At 47.9% G+C, this 21,460-nt stretch overlaps 1 protein-coding gene across 1 annotated transcript in view; it reads left to right on the forward strand.

Annotated features, from left to right (window-relative positions):
- The window catches only part of CFAP77 (cilia and flagella associated protein 77), a 60,227-nt gene that overhangs the window by 34,252 nt on the left and 4,515 nt on the right, over positions 1–21,460 (forward strand). The window contains exons 2-5 of the mRNA XM_017809940.1: positions 1,469–1,568; positions 2,110–2,338; positions 14,482–14,584; positions 15,728–15,823. Of these exons, the coding sequence (XP_017665429.1) occupies positions 1,469–1,568; positions 2,110–2,338; positions 14,482–14,584; positions 15,728–15,823 (528 nt within the window). The remainder of the gene's footprint in view (positions 1–1,468; positions 1,569–2,109; positions 2,339–14,481; positions 14,585–15,727; positions 15,824–21,460) is intronic.

Below are 21,460 nucleotides of genomic sequence, written 5' to 3' on the forward strand. Positions count from 1 at the left end.
CTTTTAGGGCTTGTGTAGCTACATATAGAGACAGGAGCTGAGAAACCCCAAAATGAGTGCACAAAGAAATGTCTCCAGGTGAAAAAGTTTGAGGAATTATGAGCAAATTCTAGAGAGCTCAAGACAGAGCCCTCTGGAAAGGTGCCTGTTTTGGGCAGGGGTTATTAACCCTCACTCTCCAGGCAAAACTGGATCAGTGAGAGTTTTGCCTGAACTGAGGGTGATGCCTGAACTGAGGTGTGCAAACCTGGCCAGGGTTTGCACAGTGCTGACTGGGAGCAGAATGTAAATTTGGGTTTGGATGATGTTCCTACACAAGCAGCTCCAGTAAGCTGGGTCCCTTATCCCTGCTGTACAGCCTCAGCCTGCCAGAGTGGGAAGCTGGAGGTGGTTCATTTGCAGTCTCTTTTCACTTGGTCTGCCTTTGATTCAGCACCTCCAGATCCACAGAGCGTTCACCCTGGAGTGTAGTAATGGTCATCTCAGTGTTGGTGTTCAATGAGAAGCACTAGAGTAGTATTTCAGCACTTTCATTCTCCCAACAAGACCTGCCAACACCTACAACACCCCAGCTCCTCTAAAACCCTTCCCATGGAAAATAACCTGTCCCAAGGCACCCACACAAGGCCCTCAGGGCTCCTGGGGACTTGCTGCCTGACCCTGCTCCAGCTTTCCCTTGCAGGGACACACAGACCAAAGCTGCTGCCAGGTTCCCACCCCTTCCCTTCCCTCCTCCACAGCCTCTCTTTCAAGCAGCAATAAGGTTTCAAGACACATACATCCTGCAGTGACTTCACCATGGAAATGGGAGGGGAAAGACAAAAGGGGTGAGGGGAGGTCAGTTAATCCCACAGACACCACCAGGCTGGGACACACATGGGCTGGGGAAGAGTTCATTTTAAAACTAAATAGAAATGAGGTTATTGAGCTCAAGTTCTATGCTATAAGCCCAGGCTCTGCTGTCCCTTCTTCATCCCCCTTATCCTCCTCCTGTAACATGCCTTGTGTCTTGATTATTCCCAGGCAGGAGCTGCCATGTGATTGTGCCTGGGGAAGTTTATGGCAGTTTTCTAGAAGGATGCACAACTTGGAAATAAAATAACTCAAAATAAAGTAAAGACTAGCTTCAGTCTCCCCAGCAGACACCACAGCTGGACATCCCAGCCAATCAAGACATTAACCAAACAAGAATATTTCAAATTCATATATATTGAGTCAGGACCCCTACTTCCAGCAAGACTGGGTTGCTTTATAACTCAGCTACAAACTTGTGTGAAATTCAGCATCCCTTAGAGGCTTCAGCTCCTTCTGCACTGTGCTTGTGCAGTGAGATTCAAACCCCTGCCAAGGGGAGCCACAGCCACTCCTGGTACTTGTGGCCATGTTCTGTTACAAACTTTTATTTTCAGAGGCTTTATCTTATCAGAAAAACTCTTTATGCTTCTCTTTTAACTTCACTTTTCTGCAGCATGAAGTGGGGAAACCTCTGCGAAACTGCTACTCCCTGCCAGGCCTTGACTTTACCTATGGGATGTATGTGCACAAGAGAGATGGAGGAGTTGCTGAAGGTAGGACACTGCCACTAAAATACAGACCTGCAACAAGGTCCTAATGCTAGCAGGGACTATCCTCCCATTCCCAAGGCTCTCCAATACTTCTCATCAGGGTGGAGGTGCACAACTCCAACATTTACCCACTTTCATTAATATCACACAAACTGCCTGGTGACCAATAAAGTTTCTCTATCATATTGGAAACTTTGGGAGGCTCACACAGAGCCCAGGCAGAGAGGGGTGTGGCACTTGCAAAGGGTGATTCACCTGGCCACTGTCAGAACTCTGTTAGAGCTCCTACTTTGTGCTCTCAGGGACAATTTCCCTCTGAAATCAGGCCTCCTGAGCAAGCCAGGGTGGAGGGTGAGAAGACATCCACTTCAGATGGGAGGTGTCCCCATATGAAATGCAGTGGGACAGGATATGAAGTTCACTGCACAGTGAAGCCGTGACAAAATGCATCTTGGCCACACAGGGCCCTCGTGCACGGTGCACGGACATCAGCCTCCTTTCCCAAAGAGGAGCTAACTGAGATGCCTCTCCTGTTTCCTTCCAGCCATAGGCCACTGGGACTCAATAAAGCCCAGGAAGTCCCTGGGCCCCGGGAAAAAGATCATGCCCCGGGACTTCCTCACCATGGACCGCGGGGCCGTGAAGGCCGGTTGTACCACAGCCCGTGAGTTCGGGCTCTACTACAAGTTCATGGACATTCGGTTAAAAGATGAGAACAGATTCCTCAGTTGGGTTCCCAAAATCCCAGACATGACTTTCGGCAGGCCAGCACGGTAAGGAAGACTTGGGGCCCTTCTCAGAATGAAGTTATCCCTTCCTACCCTCACATCTACATCTCTCCCACATCCCAGCTAGCACAGTCCCCAAAACACAAGTGCCCTGAACCTGCATAGGCTGCTGCTGGGTCACAGATCACTTCTGGGGAGCACTGGATAGGGTTAAAAGTTAAAGGAGAATAAGAATTACAGAAAGAGACACAGCTGCTGCTTCCCAGATGAAACATGGTCAGGATGCCCCACAAAGGTTCTCTAAACACTGATAACCACCTGTTATTGGAGGTTGCACTGGGAGAGGGGTTGGGCATATCCCCCCCCCCTTTCCACATGACAACTTCCATGTCTGATTACACTTCTGTCTGATAATCAACTACCTAAATCTATCATACATGCCACAAGACAGCCCCATTTCACCTGTGGCATTAAGGGCTTGGAACCTCTTAAAAATACGTTCAATGCCAACCCTGTAAGTTCAGGGAATATGAAGAGTTATAAGCCAGAAAAATGGCTTCCCAGGGTCAAAAAATCAGGGCAACGGCATTTCTACTTGTCTGCACTGGTTGAAATGCTCTGGTGGAGTTAAGGATCAGTTCAAGCTCTTTATCCCACTCTCTCCCACTTGTTCATCACCCTGCATGGGGCAGAAACTGGTAGTGAAGCAGAATAGAGGAAAGAAGGTTTTTCACTGCTCCCTTCTGCTTCCTTGGGCTCCCTTCCCAATGGCTGGAGGGGAGCTGGTACAAGCTGACCCTCCAGCAGCCCCTCCAGAAGGGCATAATCCTGCCCATCCATCCCTTGCACTGCAGAAGGATGTTTAAGGCTTCACTCAGGGGCAGCTGCAGAGCACAGCAGGCTGAAAGAGCCAGTGGACTCCAGCACAAACCAGCGCTCAAAGGCTCTGAAAGTCCTGCTTCTGCTGGAGCACAGAGGCTTTTTCTTGCTCTGTGCAGGTCTGGACCAGACATTAGGTTTCATTTTAAGAGCTAGATAATAATCACTACCAGAAAAATAACAGCTACAAATTCTAGAGAAAAGACATGATGAACGGCACCGTGTATTTTACATGATAGTAAATGGCCTTTGCATATGCAAATTGAATGGATTTTAAAATGGTATTTAATGACAATTTTCGTAGCAGACATTAACATTAATTGCATCAAAATGAAAATGTAGCATTAGCTTGCTGTTAGCTGCAAATGCCCCAGCTATAAAGCTTTATCTTTATCAGTATCAGCCCTCACCAATGTGACAGGGCTGCTCTGCAAATTGCAGGCAAAAGGGCTTTTATGTTGCAAAAGTATCCCCCAATGTAGACCAAAATCAACATCAATTTTGCTTTATTTCTTCATAAACGGAGGTTAAATGGCTGCCTGTAAGAAGCCTGGGCACGTTTCAAAAGTTTTAAGGAAAATGTGCAGACCCCACAACAGCAGAAGTAGTGAGAAAGGGCTTTTAATTTAAAGTTATTATTGTACAACTAGCCTGCTCCTTAATAGCTACCTTTTATGCAGACTGATTGTATTTATCCCTTTACTTTAAAAGCACGTTATAGATAAAATCAAATTACTGGGATTACCAAGGAGCTGTTACAGCCATTTTGGTAAAAGTGGGAGTTTAACACACTTTTCCATGACTGGCCAGTTAAAGAAACGAGCTCTGGTGAGCACTCCCCAGCCTGAGCTCATCCCTAGTAACAGCTCCCCAGGTTCAGCAAGACCTGTCTTGCTAAAAATGACTTGGTTGTCAATGGATTTAAGTTGGGTTTGGACTCTAAGCCCTGTAGGACTGTGTTCTTAGTGCTGCTCACTGGGAAGGCACTTCCACCTGAGGCATGTGCTTGTCTGGGGGCAGAAGAAAAAACCAGTGGTGTATGGTCTCTTTCCATGACTCCAAGCACTCCATGCCTGTTAGAAATAACAGCTTGGATAAACTTCTCAGGTGCAGTGAAGTTTTCCAGCAAGAACAGAGCCTGCCCGTCATTCCCCAGCCCACAGCACAGACAACATGGCCAAGAAGGGCAGAGAGCAAAGGTGCTTTCCCACTGCACTGGGAGCAGCTGGAGACACCCTTCCTGATGCCAGTGGTGCTCTGGGACAGCCCCAGAACACCAGTGCAAACCCTCCCAGTCTGCACCCACAGCCCTGCTGTGGCTCTCCCACACCGTGGGAATTGCAGGGGCTGGGCTGCCCCCCCCGGGAACAGCAGCGCAGGGCTTAGAACCCAAATAACTCAGCAGCTGCCACAGGAAGGCGTCTGTGGTCAGGGGGTGATGCACGAGGGGCTTCTCAAACCCTGCCAACTTATCTCCAGCCCTTGCTCAGCCCCAGGCTCAGGCTGTGCTGCTAAAGGCTTCTGTCTCCTAAAGACACCAAGGTCAGGAGTCCTCCCCAGGCTCACACGTACGAGCTCTCCTGGATCATCCCAAACAGAAACGAGCACAAGTGCTGCGGTTGCTATTAGTGCCTTATTAATCACGGGCTGGCCCTGCTGCTCCCCCTAGCACAGCACAGCACTTGTGCCTGTGTTTTCCCCTCACGGTGGACGTGTGCTGCATGGAGCATTTCACCAGGCAGCCTCAGACAGAGTGGGCTTTCTGAAGCTCTGAGGTCTCTTTCCTTTCTTTTCCTGGGATATTTACCTTCAAAGGTCACCCATACCCCTCTATTAATTCCCCGTGGGCATCTTCCAGGGGAGAGAAGCAGCTCTGCTTTTTGCTGATTCCCCCCTCCCCATTCTCTCCCTCCCTTTTCCCAGAGTAATGTTTGCTACGAATCATGTGGCCAGCTTTGTTGTGAGAGTCATAAAAAGGACATTTTTCATCTCTCCTTTTTCCTGCTCTCGCTCCCTTCCCTCTCTCAGTCTCAGACAGAGATTTATTCCTTCCCTGATGCCTGTGGCATTCGGAGCTGGGAGGGGTCAGGGGAGGCACTGATGGGACGATAATAGATAATGCAGTGGTTCCCCAGGGTCTTGTCCAGCTCCGGAGCCGATCCATCAGCAGGCAGTGCTCGTGCCAAGGTCAGCGGTAACGAGGATGTGGTGGGGTCCCAGCCTCCCCCAAGGGGCACCCTCCAGTCAGCCTCCCCCAATTCACACTCCAGCTTCTGATCTCTACCAGAGCTGCCTCGTGCAAGCCACAATTTGCAAGAGAGCACATGGCCACTGAATGGAGGTGCCGGGCTAACAACACACAAGCAGGTCTACAGGTTTGTCTTCCAACCAAAATGCCCATCATTGGCAACACCTCCCCTCCAGGAGCTAAACCCCATCCTCATGCTCTGTGCATGACATTACAGAGCTATAAGATGTGTGCAGATGAGGGTTGCTGTCCTCCTGGCCCTAAATCCCAGGTCCCTTCATTCAAAATAACCCCACAACACAGCGCTACTGGCAGGTTATTCAACCCCACACTCTTTGCAATAATGACCTTGTTTTACAAGGGGGAGGATGGAGGGCACTGAGAGGGCTGGGGTTTGATGATAGTGGAGACCTAAAGACACAAAGGGTCTATGAAGACTTCCAGGAGCTTCACTGGTGTCAATACAGCCTGTCATTCAAGGTGCATTGGAAACCCCAGTCAATGTCCAGACCCACATTTATCCTCCTGACCACCTTTTCTGATTGAATTTCACTGAAATTAGCCAACATTAAATGAACAGCTTTTGGAAATAGAAGTAACCACAAAGATGTGGATGCTGTCTATAGCCAGATTTTAGATTATATTGATTTGTGCAAGGTCATACAAGGAGTTTGAAGCCAAAACAACACCAGCACACAGTTGATACCCCAAGCACAAATTCTCTCCCCAGGAGCAAGCAGAGTGCACCCTCAGCATGAACACACTGCCCAACACTGCTTTGAGAGAAAAGCTTTCATTCATCTCTTAGTAAGTTCCCTAAGTCTTCCCACTGTGTCCCAGAACCTATTCCTGGACACAAGGACTGCACAGACGTGCCACTCTCTGCCATCCTGCACCTGGACCTCCTTCCAACCCTGCATGGCCATAACCCTGCCTCCCACGTGCTGCCATCCACTTGGCAGTTGGCCTGTAGGTTGGGCTGACCTTGGGTGTGCTGGCAGGATTTCCCTGGCACTCTGTCATCCCCATGGCTCCTGCCGGGTCCCCCCCACTGTCTGCCTTCGCTTCAGTTGTCCCTTTCCCGAATTTTACATCCCATTTTCCTTCTATCTTCATCTCCTCCCTCCATTCCACCTCCCATTCTCTAAAATTGGTCTTAATTCTTTGGCAGCTGCTTTCACCATGTTCCTGCAGCAAACTTGCCTCCCTAAAGCATTTGGTCATTGCAATCTCTCTTTGAATCGTTACAATTGGCCAAGGGCATCAATTATCTAATACCGCCTCTTTAATTTGTATCATTTGCAATTGTCCTAATCTTTCACCTTGCCCAAAAAGGAAGGTTTCAAAGTTCATGCTCTGCTTAGCAAGTGGTCTTTCCACCTATGATGTTTTCACACAGAACAAAGTTTAGAAAGCTGCCCAAAGGTGCTGAGGTATTTCCAGCATGTCTTCAGCACACGTAATGCACTGGTAGGTTTATTTTTGAGACACTTAGAGAACATTTCAGGTCATTAATACATGGCCCTGAAAAAAAAGCTAATCTAGATATAGACCAGCTGCAAAGGTATGATGTTGAAAAGCAGAGGGTGTTCCTGGAAAGAACCCACCAGGAAAAGCTGGACAGGAAAGAAAGTTTAATATCACAGCAAGCCCACATCTGACCCACGAGCACTAGAAGCCAAACAAAGAGAGTGTAAAGCCATTAAAATCCTAAGGATTAGGGCAAACAAAACTTTTAGAAAAAGAAATATCTGAGCACTGACAAAACAAGTTGTAAAAATGTGACATAGTGACTGGAATCACTGTCAGGATGACAGCGCCAGAAAAACGCAACCAAGTTAAAAAATACAGGACTCCCATCAGCTCGGATAATTACATATCCTATCCAATTCCACAGTGAAAGGCACTTTGTGTCTCTGCCACCATTCTCACATTGCTAAGATAAGAATTTCTATTTCAAGAATAGTTTTCTTCCACTGGAAATGTTCCAGGCTGGGTATGTGCTCTCATCACTATCTTGCTGCCTCGTGCCCCGGTGGCTGCAGCTTCTGGTTGGGCAGAAAAACCTGTTACGCCCTTCAAAAACTCCTGAGTGCCCCATGAAGACGCTGATTCTCCTCCAGTGTAGTTATTTACTGCAGTTATAACAGTTTCTGACTACTTCAGGTTCACAGCTTAAGAGAAAATAAACAGGCAAGTCATGGTTTGGCATAAGGTTTGGGTCCTGCCCGTCAGCCACAGAGCTGGGAAAAAAAAAGATCTAAAGAACAGAGATTTAGATCCCTTATTACCAATTTACGCTGAATAGGAAAGTAATTTACTCTCTCACACAGACTGGCTGTTTTCTGTGGGTTTATCTCCATTGATTACAGCTGGCTGAAAAAATTCTTTCAAAACTTTTACCATCTAAAAACTACTTCTTGCCACAAGTGGATTTTTTCCTTTAGCAACTTCTGCTTTTGCTGCCTGTGCAATGAAAACCTGGGTCAGGGGGGAATAACCACCGAATCCTTTTTGTGAAAGCAAAGCTTTTCAGCCCTCATTGACATCTTCTCCTTTCAAACAAAGTCATGTTCCCACCCATCCAGAGAGATTCAAGCATGGGATGGAGGTCAAGGGGAAGACCTTGCTCTTTGATTTATTTTGCTCAGCATTGGAGGGTTTTTTCCCTGGTTTTTTCACTCATTGGGACGTTTTGCATTTGTTGGTGGCTGCAGACTGAGCACTGTTCACTCTCAGCCATGGATTGAGACCCCAGGCAGAACAGCTCTGTCCCAGAATCACGTCCCACCTGAGTTTCTCAGAGAGTAACAGCAGAGTTCCAGCCTGTAGACAAATATGTTGAAGATAACCCTACGTAATCTTCAACTGAGTCAGCCAAAAGGTATCTCCAACCCCAAAAATCAATGCTAACACAGAAATTTCAGCTTGTAAAGCCAGTTATTTAAAGGGTAAAAGCTGGCTTGGTATCTTCACTGCAAGACACACGTTTCCACATGTGCATTTAGGACTGTTGCAAGTAAACATCTCACTCGGCCTGGGAGGGAACAGTAAGGCAAATTGGTGCTCTTGTATCCATGTGTACTCCTAAGTACAGCTCTGAGCATCTGATAAATCTTCTAAAGTGCATGTTTACAATGGATTTTATTCTTTTTACTGTTCTACACATACGAGCCCTTGGAGCAAAATAACAGATCCTCTGACACTTAGAAGAAGCCACTGCCTCATTGGCTGCCCACGGCGAAATAATTTATATTGTTATTTCCTCACCCAAATTACAAGGATTGTAAAGAAGCTTTGGAAATTCAGAGTAATCAGTGCCTTGGCAGCACAGATCCCGCAGCTGCCACACGGGTGGAAGACCCACTGTTGCAACTGAGAGTTTTGCCAGCCCAAAGACTGCAAAAAAAAATTGGTCCCTGAGTGTTCTCTACCAATTTTTCTCTTGTTATTTTCTTCAGTGGTTAATGGAAAGTGAGGACAAGTGGAGATCATTTGGAAATGATCTTTTGGGCCTCTCCATGGGTTTATTGCCAGGACCTATTTAGAGGACCATAAAGCTGTAAGGGGTGTATAACTTTATAGTCTACAGGCTTCTTAGGAAAATGAAGAGCCTTTAGACTCACACCCAGCGTGTTTTGCCGTCTCTCCCTCTCCTCACAAACACAGTGTGTGTGGGGACTTCAGAGCCGCTAATTGAATTCACCCCTGTGAAAAACGTTAACAAATTGTAAGTGACCTTTTATACAAATTTCAAAGTCAAGAATTCACCGCTAACTGCACATCCCTCTTCTGCCATTCACCCTTATGCAAAACCCACAAACAATTAAAAGAAATAATGAAGAGCCCAGCGGCCCTCTTTCCTAATTAGCTGCAGGAGGCAGTGCTGGGGAGTGTGGCTAAGTGCTTCAATTACCTCGGCCCTCCTCGCAGCCCTTGTTAGAGGAGACAGGTCCACTGGCCAAAGGGGAACAATTAAGGCGAGGCAGAGCCAGGCAGTTTGCAGGGGGATGCCGGGGCCGTGCCGGCTCTCGCACGAGGGCCAGAGCTGTAATCACACCCCAGCTTCCTGCTGGGCTACACGGAGACAAATTAATGGGAGATAGATGGCTACCTCCAGCCCATCAGTAACCAGGGAGGAAGGGAGACAATATACCAGGACAAGGGAGCTGTAAGCAGAATCTTCCTGTGCTCTCAGCCCCCTTTCAGGGCAGAGGGAGATCAGCACTAATGTCTCACTGCTGCCTGCTTTGGGGGTACCCAAGGCCCCGAGCAGAGTCACAGACCCCCCAGCTTGTGCTTTATTTGCTGAAGATAATCTGACCAAAGAGATGCTGGACACCAAACTGCTTCCCAACAAGAAACTAGTTAGACTTGATCTTGGAGGTCTTTTCCAACCCTAATGATTCCACAAGAAACGACCCTTTGCTGGTGGGAACTGCTTCTGCTGGCCTGTCCAGGAGCCACGGGGAGATCTCTGTAGGGACACAGCTATCACGGGACAAACCCTCCCCTGCATGAGGTACACTAGAAAGGAATACAAAGGTGGTGCCCCTGCAACCGCCTCCCCTGAGGACTGAAGACCCCAAAGCCACATCCTGGCTGTGCAGCAAAAGCACGTCTTAGATGGAAGGACACCAGCAAGGACTAAACCCCCCTGAAACGTCATTAACCTTTCAAGAAAGGGTTAAAGTTTCGGGATAGGCAGTGGTGCGGCAACACGGTTTTAACATCAGGACTGCAGACAAATTCCATTCTGTGATTTATCTGTTGCATAAGCACCTTTGCAGGGCCAGATCCTGCTGCCTCTAAGCTGCCGCTGAAATCGGAGCAGCGTTTTCGGCACAGCCCAAACAGCTGCGCGGCCGCCGGGGAGCCGCTGCCTGTGCACATTGTCCTCTGCTCCCTGCCCCGCTCCCCGCCCGAGCACGTCCTGACCAGCAGCGGGAAAAGCGCTGCGGGAGCTGCCTGCCCCGGCTGGAGAGCCACCCGGAAAATCCACGGGCTGGAGCTGGCACTGAAATATTTACAAGCCCCTCTGCTTTTGAATTACACAAGAAGAAAGCAATCACAAGTCAAGTTTTTACCCTTTTACAACACAACTTAGCAATCAAATTGATTGCACCTTTCAAGATGCTATAAACCTCCTTCCTGAGCAAAGTCCTTTGTATCCGCTTTTCCCAAGTACCTTTTTTTTTTCGTTATCAGTTGATATATAAACCTTTGAAAATAAGTTTGAGGGGAGACTGACAACCTTGAAACCCCAAGAGCAGCATGGCGTTGACGGGTGCTACTCCCTGAGCTGCGCATTATAGATAGATTTTAATTTCATTTTAACAAAATAGCTGTCTCCAGTGGAAGAAGCATCAAGAGCTAAATGAGGACCCGTCTTGAGCTGAATCACGCTGAACAGACCTCGGCACTGTCATTGATTTTCTGGGAAGAAAAAAAATGCCTCTGGCTACTAAACCAAATTAGTAGTCACTGATGACCAATTATTTTGCCCCACTGTGAACGGAGAGGCGTACTAAAATTCCAGTTTGTCAGACCCAAGGCTCTCTTCTCAAACACCTTTCAACAAGCGTGTACCAAAAATCCCTCAGATGGTTCTGACGCCTTCCTGTTTTCGGCAACTTCTCCTTCTCCAAAGTTTTAATGAGCTGCTGCTCGGAGGATGGCCTGCCAGAAACTGAGCCTTTCCCAGGGTGGTGGAGCACTATTTGGCATGGCACCAATCACAGCTGTCAGAATTTATACACACATACACAGAAAAGTGTCAGCCTAATGTTTGCAAATTATAATTACCATTTCTCTTGCATGTCCCTGGTGCCTTCATTTTAGATAAATCCCAGCTCTGAGGTATCAGCTGCAAAGCACTGAAGGCTCATATTGAATAGAATAGATTTAACTAGTTTGTAGCTCATTTAAGGCCTACACTGTTTTATTTTAATATTGTTAATACTTTATTATACTTTTTAACATTGTTTTCACAGTAAAATAGCCTATTAGGAGGCTGCAGCTTCTTTTCCAGGAGATTTCTGGCAGACTGGCATTCCACATTGTATAACCAAGTTAGCAGGTGCTTGTCATTTCAGTTGAAAATAGGTCTGTACCCTGACTCTTGAAAGTAAATTAGAGAGATTCTATTAAAGAGACAGGAACTGTTTCAGGGATAATAGTTTCGAAAATGTGCACAGATAAATTTTAAAATATTTAGGAAATGTCAACATTAGAAGTGGCTCCAACTATTTGACTATAAAAGGAAGCAGCTGAGGATTTTTTTTTCTATAATTATAAATAATTTGTTACATCCTATCAGAACTACTTTGCCTTTCCTTTCTGTGGCAGGGTGCTTGTGCCAAAACAAGGAGATCTGAGTTACTCTGGATGAGATGGATTTTAATCTGCAATAAGCATTTTCAGCAGATGCTTCCCCTGCTCTCCCCACAGTAAAATCCTCCCAGTTCAGGAGTGACATCTGGGCAGGGTGACAAAAGGGAATGGAGCACACAAGCCCTTCATTCCTGTCCTTAAGTAACACTGAGGTGAAAGCACATTTTCCCAAAGGCCAAATAAGCTGCAAATAAGGGCTGTCACCCTGCCAAGTGTCACACCAATATCAGGGCCAAACTCCCCGTCCACTCCTATGAGATCAGGGTTTGACCTACAAAGGAAAAGCTGCCTCACTGGAATTCCTCCAGTAACCTCAGTCAAAGTGTGTTACCTGATATCCCCTGCTCTTCCCCACTCTCTCAGTGCTTCTCTCAAAGGAGGCAGGAAAAGCCAGATGAAGCCTCATGTCCTGCAGCCCCACCAGAGCTGACGTGGATAACTGAGCACACGAGTCATTCCCGCCGATTTCAGAGGCAGTTCATGCGTGTACCATTCCAGGCATGACTCTATACTTTGCTGGATCGGGACTTAAATGCGATTAATCACACGGCAGGGAAGGACCTCTGAAGAGCATCAACCCAAATGTGTCCTTTCAAGCATTTACTTACAAGCCAGCTGCGGACTAATCAGTCACCAACTGGCTGGTCCACTGGAGAAGGTAAAAGTCACCTCCATAGAGATGTGAAAACCCATTCAACTTCCACAAAAATCAATAATCAAGGACTACAAAGGCTCGGTGCTTTCCTGCATCCCTCCCTGCTACTCCTGCACACCAGGAAGGCTCCTGCCTTGGAGAGCAAAGGGGCAGGAGGAGAGAAGCTCATGTGCAATGCTCACCATGTGTCAGGAATACCAAAATTTACACCACACAATGAGACTGGAGACCCCACACAGACAATAAGACACTTGACTGCAGGTTCACCACATCTTTTAACCTTTCTAAATATCTTGCCCAGCTCTGATCGGTGTGAAACGCCAAAATAGAAGGGAAGGAGGGGGAAGAAGAGGGGACAAAGGGTAAATGTCAGTGTCGCCTTTGGCACCGGGTGTCTCCAGATAACTGTCTGGAGCAGCAGAGCTGATTTGTAAGCAAAGGCTTGAAAAGCCCTGCAGCATGTGATCTATGAAACAGGAGGTCTGCAGAAGGATGTCTCCTCTGATATGAATGCCCCCTTGGGATGTATATTGCTGGATTGCACATCTAGTATCATTAGAAAACACGACCATAGATTAGGCTGTTTTGAAGCATGTGGTGTGCAATAATTAAGTAATAAAAGTCACCACAGGGGTGAAGGAACAAGAAACAGAAAAGTTACTATTTGCATACGCGCTGCTGGTGCCCTCTGTGATCATCACGGATTCTCCAGGCTGCTAAAAGCTGGCGGCTGTCAATTTTGGACCCACTCCTGCCAAGAGCCACAAAGCACCAGCTCACTCTGTGGCTCATGGGCTCTTTGCAGAAAAAGACCTTCTGGTGGAACTGGTGGCCCAGAAGTTATCCCAAATCCCCAGTGCCTTGCAGTTGGTCCGGACAGGCAGGGAAAGCACTGTCCCTGTTATGGGAGCTGCAGCTGAAGGCACTGCAGGCCACAGGTGGGAGCTCCACAGTCATCGGCTGCTGCTGAGATCAGCAAAGTCCCTCCTCAGCAAGGTGTGCAAGGACAAGGACCCATAAAACTTGAGATCGAGGTCCTCCATCACCTTCAAGTGTTTGCTTCTGGGGGAAAAGAAGAGCAGCAGGACCACGGCAATAACTGATACGCTGTCCTCAAGGCAGGAGTCCTGCTGCTGCCACTGCCAGCTCTGCCTCCCACACTGGCTGATGAAGTTAAAGTATCCTCACTTGCAAGGAGCAAGGCTCAACAATTTCAGGCTGCAGCTCTGCCACAAGCTGGTCAGGTTAATGCCAGCTCAGAGCAGCTAAATGGGACACTGGCCAATAAGCCACTGCCTTTTTTTCCTGTTTTTCTAGAAACATAGTCATCTGCAGCTCCTCTCCACTCCTGTCTCACCCTTGCTCCCTGGAACCCTGTTTCAAGGGCCAAATATATCTGATCTGTGCTGCTCAGGAACTAACCCAGGGCTCAGCATTTCAGCTCTGCTTTCTGCTGCAGACACCTGACCATCTGCATTGGGTCCATTTTTATCCCTATTCAGATTGCTTAGGACAGCACTTACTCCTCTCACCCAATCCATCATTGCATCTGTTTGCAGCCTTTGGTGCAAACATGAGAGAGATTTTAATAGCAAAAGCAGTGTCATCTTAGTAAAACACACTTTGCACCCAGTGGTTCCTCCACTGGAGGGGATCCAGCCAGAGCTGCTCCTCTGAGCTCCAGGGTGGCAACACCAAAACCCAGCCCAAGGCTGAGCTGAAGTCTGTGGTGCTCCGTGGTCCTTCCAGCACACCAGGGTCTGGACAGAACTGCTGTAAAAGGTTATGCAAAAATAGATATTGTGCCCAAGTGTGTGCAGGTTGTGGTGTGTTAACTGCAAATGAATGTGGGTTTGAGATTTCTTGAGGAAGAAAAAGCCTTTCCCAGTGCAAGGCTTTGTTCTTGTTCTCACCAGTAACACTTTCCAGGAGCAGAGATGTGAACCAGCACGGGGAGGTAAAGAGAGGCATTACCCCTGGAGATTATATTGTTGTCTTTTCAATGTTTTCCAGGCCTTCCACTCCCATTTATGACATCATCCAACACAGATACAAGGAGATGTGGATGGAGCACCAGAGAGCCCGGACAAGAGTCCAGAAAATCGAAAAGAAAAAGGTGATAATACTGCAGCAATGCTTCCCCTTGCTGTGCACTGCACTGCTACTGGGCAGAACCCCCCACTGCCCTACCCCTCGATGGATGGGGAGGGCTCTCAGCTGGGAAAACATCCTCCCTGACTACTGAAAGGCTGATGAAGCCTAACAAAGGTGAGCATCCCATGCCAGGAGCCCCTTGAACTGTCCTTTGGGCAGCATCAGCTCTGCTCAGGTTACCTGTGACAGTGGCCACAACAAGAGGACAGCCAGTAAATGTTGGAAGGACCAGCCCTGCTCCTGGCATGGTGTGGTTGATGGCAGCACCCACAGCAGTTGTTGGAGTATAACACTGGGTTGTTAAACACACCAACATTGTAATATCATTTAAAAGCAGCCAATGACTGTTTTATTAGTTAATGGCTCAAAGAAGAGTCAAGCTAATATGGTAATGACCAATTTCAATGGGCTTACTGCCATCACAAACTATGCTTTATAGTTGAAGTGCAGGAAAACAGTATCCTTAATTAGCAGCTCCTTTATGAATACACCAGCCTGGGATGTTGGAAAGTGCATCCCTACTTTATCTATTAATGACTGATGTTTTTAGTCCCTAAGTTTTCTCCACCAAGTTCCCAAAGCCTGCAGCCACCAGTTACTGAGCTAAGCAACACAAACCTACATCCTAGACCACAGAGCAGACAGACTCCCCAGGGTTTCATGCAGTGGCCAAAACATTCACCAGGTACCTGCACTGGCTTGTGCTGGGACTATCAAGCACTGTGAGCTGCAATTAATCAGAGAGCAACACACACCAGCAAACCCCACCATGGTGGGGGTGGTGGAAGTGGCTTTCCCAGCTGGTGGTGAGCCACTGCTGTAGCTCAGGGCACAGGCCTTCCTGCGGGAAGTGGCCATCTCCCTGGGATGCTGTATAAAGCAGGCACTGAGAGCTGACAGCTGCTCATGTTTTCCTCATCATTACATTTTAATACCAGTATCAGCTGCACGGGCACGAAAAACTGCCCACATCAGGTACTTGTGGTCATCAGGCCAAAGTGACTTTTAGCCTTGTCCACCCCAGTGTCCCTGCAGTGCATGACACCAGGCTGCTGCTGTGGCTGTGCAGCCGTTTGAGCTCGTTGTTGTTTCCCTTTGCTTTCAGCTGGACCAGGTGCGTGGCAATCGCACCACGTACCTGCGCACGCACCCGCCCCCCGTCAAGGAGGAGTCCTTCTGGCACCCAGCCCGCTTTGAGAAGGTATGGAACACTCTGACATCCCACCACAACCCACCCCCTGGCTAAACTCGACTTTTCTGGGCTCTACAAGCACTTGAGTGAACTCAGGGACACCTTCTAGCCCACATGTCCCAATAACATCCAATGAGGCTCTTAGCTCAGAGCTCCCTGAGACCCAAACCTTAAAGTGGTCCCAAATGGGTTCAAACATCAGCCCTTTTTGCACTTTAGGGTAGGATTTTTTTGCCAGCCATAAGCCCTGGAAGAGAGGCAGCAGTTGTCCAGCTAACTTATTTTCTAACTTGTGTGCACTTTCACTCACAAGGAGATGAGGAGCATCTTTTTATGTATCACTGTTAGAACAGGGGTGGCCTTTGTTCTCTGCTGGTGTCCCCACAATGGCCCTACACAAACAGGACAGTCACACCTGCATTTTGGTACCCTGACATTTCATCAGCTCTCACCACAACTCATTCAAACCACACCAGATGTTTCAGGAGGCTTTCCCACCCAAGAATTACAGCTTTCCAGAAAGCTGCACTCTTGATACCTCTCTAAACTGCCTGATTGACAATATTTATCCTGAGACTAAGCAAAGGGTCTGGCCAGGTTGTAGATGTGCATGACACTTCCTTTAATTGATCCAAATAAGAGCCAAGGTGAAGGTTTCTTGTTCCAGCACTGGGATCTAAACACCTCCCTGAATTCATCTGTGCAACCTGCTGTGCTCTGGGGTGCTTGTTTGAGTTCTGTTACCTTTATCTGTGGTGTAAATTACAGGGAAACTCCAAGTGAAGAGCTAGGGGGCATTTTAGGGAGGAAGGGGAAAGAGCTGGGCAAGTGGAATGGAAAGGAGGCACCAGAAAATGAAAGCACTGAAACCCTGCAGGGAATTTACGTGGCCAAAATCATACCTGGCATTGACAGACACCACTGCAAAGAGCCTCTGAGCTCCCCACCCCAGCCCTTGTTCTGATGGGGTTACTTTTTTTTGCCACGCTGCCGATTTTTAACCGCGGTTTAAAACAACCAAGAAGCCTCGTGACTTCCTGAAGCTGATTTACTCGTACAAGTTGGGGAGTTTTGCCCAAGAAATGTGTTTTGCAGCACCTTGATGTATTCCTCTTCTGTCCTGTCTCAGACTGTCCGATTAGCATATGTCAGTAATCATTTATCCCCACTGCCTGTCAGCTCGGAGCTGCTGCTGCGGCGAGTGTCAGCGAGAGAACATGACCGATCGCTGTTAAACAGATTGTGGAAGTCACACGAGATACTGGGGCAAGCCTCCTCTTTAGAGCTCCTCTCACCCCAGACCTTTCCATCACTGTTCATTTTTCAGCCTGTGTTCTGCTTCGTGCTTTGCCTTTTGTTTCATCCATGGCTGTGGTTGGGTTCCTCCCCCAGCCACAGTTCTCAGACCTCAGAGTCTTTTCTTCTTTGTGCCTTTCTTCTTCCTCTCCTCTTCCCTGCCTTCGCAGGAGCAGCATCCAGAGAGGAGGGACAGCTCATTTTGCACAGCCTCTGCAGATTTCTGTATTCCTCCTTTCTCATTACATGAACCTGGAAGGTTTGCCTTTCCCCAGCTGCAGATCTAAACAGGCACAGCCCACGATAGAACTTGGATCAGGGAATTTGTTACTCACTTGACTTTCAGTGCATGGCTTCCTCCATGGAAAAATAACTTCATACATCCATAAATGCTTCTCCATATAAAAGCAGCAACAACCCAGAGAAAGTTGATTCTCAAAGACACTTGATGGCCACTGAACAGTTATTTAACTACCAGTGTAAAGATGGGTTCTACAAAAGGTGGTAGAATGGTCTTGAAAGCAGGCTGGCCTAACCCTTCAACCAAACCCAGGGACTCCTAAAGTCAATGTCAGTCCCTTCTTTACAAAGGTGACAATAAACCAAAACACTGTCTTTAATCCATCTAACACCCTCATCCTACTGTGCAAAAAAAGTAGGAAAAGCAACTACAAAAATACCACTTTACAGAAAGCTTGTTAGCAGACTCCAACTGCATATTATTTCCTACCAGCCTTCAGTGATATTGTCCTGCTCTGGCCAGTACAGAAAACTCTCATGACCTGGGAAATACTCCAAACCCTGGACAAGAATATTCAGAGACTCCATTGCCCTGAGCACAGCCCCACTTTGAACTTTATTTCCATGTGACCTGAGGCTGGGGTGAGCTGCAGGAGTGTGATGTTCTCAAGCCACTTGTCCTTTCTTGTCACACTCACCCCATCATCTGGTGTCATACCTTTAAGTCTGGCCTGCTCTGGGCCTGAGGGGAGCAGTGCAGAGCACCCAGCCACCTAGGTGGTTTATAACCCAAAACAGGCAGCAGCAGGAAGGTGAGACTTTGTTCCTTTGGACCCATAAAAATCAACAAGGAAGATTTTTCTACTCCCATCCTGACCCCTTACAAAGAGCTGCAGAAACTGGGCATGGATGTCACTACTGGCTCTTAAACTGGACTTTCCATTCAGTCCCTCCAAGACTCTTTCCTGGCACCTTGCTAGAGCTTGCCCAGGAAGTGGAAGAGAACAAAACAAAGGAGCTTTTCCCTCCCCACTAATTGCCTCTGCTTGCTCCCTGCCTTGCCAGAGCTGCATGGCATTACATAGCCATTCAGTCAGTAAAGTACAGACAAATTGACTATATTTTCATTTGGATTTAGGTTTCAGCCCCACTGCTTTAGAATAATGGCCCACACTATTAAGCTAACCGGGTGGTTCACAGGCTCTCCCACACTGGGTGATCGCTCCTGTTCCGCTCTGGAGGACCAACCCGTGGTCCCCTGGGCCCCCCAGCTCACCAAGACAGACAGGTCACAGGGAGCCAGTCATCTCCTGATGGGCAGTTCATTAGGGAAAGTGTTGTAGTGGGGTTTTTTAAATTATTTTTTATATTGTTTTAACAAAACCAAACAAATTAACTCCTTACTACCCTCAGCAAGATGCTTCTAATGCCCTTCTCTTCCTCAGTCATCCCCCAAAGCAAACAGCCTCTGCCTTGCTCTGCCTGCAGTGATGATTCCTGGGCTCAGGTTTTGCCAACATGGCTGGGACTGTGCACCAAAACTTAATTTATTTGTAGATGAGGGACTACATTCCCTAGGGACTGTACTCTTGGGCACTCAGCATGGACATAAATCATAGCATAGTTTGGGTTGGAAGGGACCTCAAAGATCATCTTGTTTCTACTCCCCTGCCATGGGCAGGGACACCTTCCACTAGACCAGGTTGTTCAGAGCCCCTTCCAACCTGGCCTTGGACACTTCCAGGGATGGGACAGCCACACTTCCAGGGATGGAACACCTGTGCCAGGGCCTTACCACCCTCAGAGTGAGCAATTTTTTCCTAATATCTAATCTAAACCTACTCTTTCAATTTGAAACCATTTCCCCTTGTCCTGTCACTACATGTCCTGTAAACAGTCTTGCCCCATCTTTCCTGTAAGTTCCCTCACTGGTACTGGAAGGTTGCAATCAGGTCAGCCCAAAGCCTTCTCTTTCCCAGACTGAACAATCCCAATTCTCTCAGCCTTAAATACTCCTGTTCCCCATATTCATGGGATGTGTCCCATCCCTGTGTCACTCCTCACTTGCTGGCTCAGGCAGAACAGTATCCTTGGTGTCAAACAAACTCTGGAAAGGATGTTGCTACCAAAATGCAGCATCCCCACAGCCATGGCTGTACCAGCATGGGGTGAGGCTCCAGTTACCTCCATCTGCACGTTTGATGGTCACTGCCTGTACTGGGTCTGGCTGAGATGGAATTCATTTCCCCAGAGCAGCTTTGCCTGGGAAGGGGAGTGATCGAGGGGCTGGGTGGGCACTTGGTGTCCAGCCAAGGTCAACCCACTACACTACCCAAACCAGTAGGGCAGTGCTGGCCACTCTGTGATAGATTTCCAGGGCTCTGTCAAGTCAATCCAGAAGGATTCAGGTACCAACACCTCCCACAGCAGCGCTGTAGGACAGAACCCACCCGTGTGTCAAAACACCTCCGTGCACCACGTCACGGACACACCAGGCCTTCCCCTTTGCTCATTAGAGAATTCCAGCTTGCACAGACACTGAGGTGGGTCGTTTCCTTGACCAAACAGGGGGGAGGGAAGAAAAATGCAGCAACTTTGGACAAGGCTTTTGTCACCAGCACTGCCTCCCCGAGCAGATGAAACGCGCGGCGCTGGGTGCGCGCTATGAATAAGCGATAAGCCATTGACGAGCAAGTGTTCGGGTACCTTGGCAAAAGACTTAATTTGCAACCTGGCACAAAATCAAAGGCTCTGTCAGCGGCTGAGCGGCTCTCCCGCATCTGCCTTCGCGTTACCTGGGAAAGCTCTGTCAGGTAAATTTCCACTGAAAGTAATTAGAGGAATCCCCACCGCATAAACTTTGCGGCAAAAAATTCTGGGCTCCGGAATTTGATTCTCACCGGGGATCCGATATCTGCTCGCAGCCTGATCCTTCGTCAGAATTAACAGTGGAGGTTTAACGCGTACACACAGAAGTGTTCCACATTTTTTTTTAATGCCTTACCTCTATTTTTGTCTACAGAGCTGAACTGACAAGCACAGCTCATGTAATCTTGCAGCTGTTGTCAGAAAAGTCATAGATTCTGTTTAAATAACCTGGGCTTGATGCACACAGCACAGGGTGGGCTGGCTGTTCAGATACAGCATTGGTCCTCCTGGCTTTGAGGGCAGAAAAACTTCCTGGACTTTGATTATTTTTGTAACTTTTCTCCTGGGGCCTAAGTAGTGCTTAAAAAAAATAAAGCAATGAGTTCGTTCCACCATAGTACCAGATCAAACCTCCCTTCAGCTGGAATTTTGGCTGACCAAAAAAAATTAAAATCAGTGTCACCAGATGGCTGTTCAGTGGCACAGGTGACAAGAGTTGGTGGGTCCCAGCCCTGCAGTGACAATCCAAACCAGCATCACTGGCTTGCAGCAGGCACAATGCAGAAAGAGCCCAACACCCTTCAGGGTTCCAAATGGGCAGCAGAGACTCAGGCCTGACTATGATCCCTGCACATCTCCTCTGGGACCAGAGCAGAGATGTCACCTCCCACACTGCAGCCATTCCAGGACTAACTGCAGGCTCTGGGCTCTCTTGCCATCACTACGTTTCCTTGCACATTCTGGAGGTTTCCTTGGTTTGCCTGATAGCTGAAGCTTCCAGCAATAAAACTGCTCAAATCACAGCAAAGCATGAAGATGGTTCAGCCCTGGACACTCAACCTCTCCCTTCCACCCTAGTGCTGCCCTCTGCTATAGAATAGTTCAGGGTTTGAAGGGACCTTTAAGGGACATCTGGTACAACCCCCCTGCAGTGAGCAGGGTCATCTTCAATAGATCATGTTTCTCAGAGCCTCATCCAGCCTGACCTTGAATGCTTCCAGGGCATCCACCACCTCTCTGGGCAACCTGTGCCAATATTTCAACACTCTCATTGCAAAAAAAAAAAAAAGAAAAAACCAAAAAAATCCAAACACAATCACGCTTCTTATATCTCACCTAAATCGACCCTCTCAATTAAAACCATTACCTGCCTTGCTCAGCCCTTTCTTGTGTCTCCCTCTGCCATTTTCATCTCCTGATTGACACAACCAAACACCACCCTCCTTGTGCAGCCTTACAGCC

This window comes from Lepidothrix coronata, unplaced genomic scaffold, assembly GCF_001604755.1.
Source record: "Lepidothrix coronata isolate B3197 unplaced genomic scaffold, Lepidothrix_coronata-1.0 Scaffold28, whole genome shotgun sequence".
Classification (NCBI taxonomy): Eukaryota; Metazoa; Chordata; class Aves; order Passeriformes; family Pipridae; genus Lepidothrix; species Lepidothrix coronata.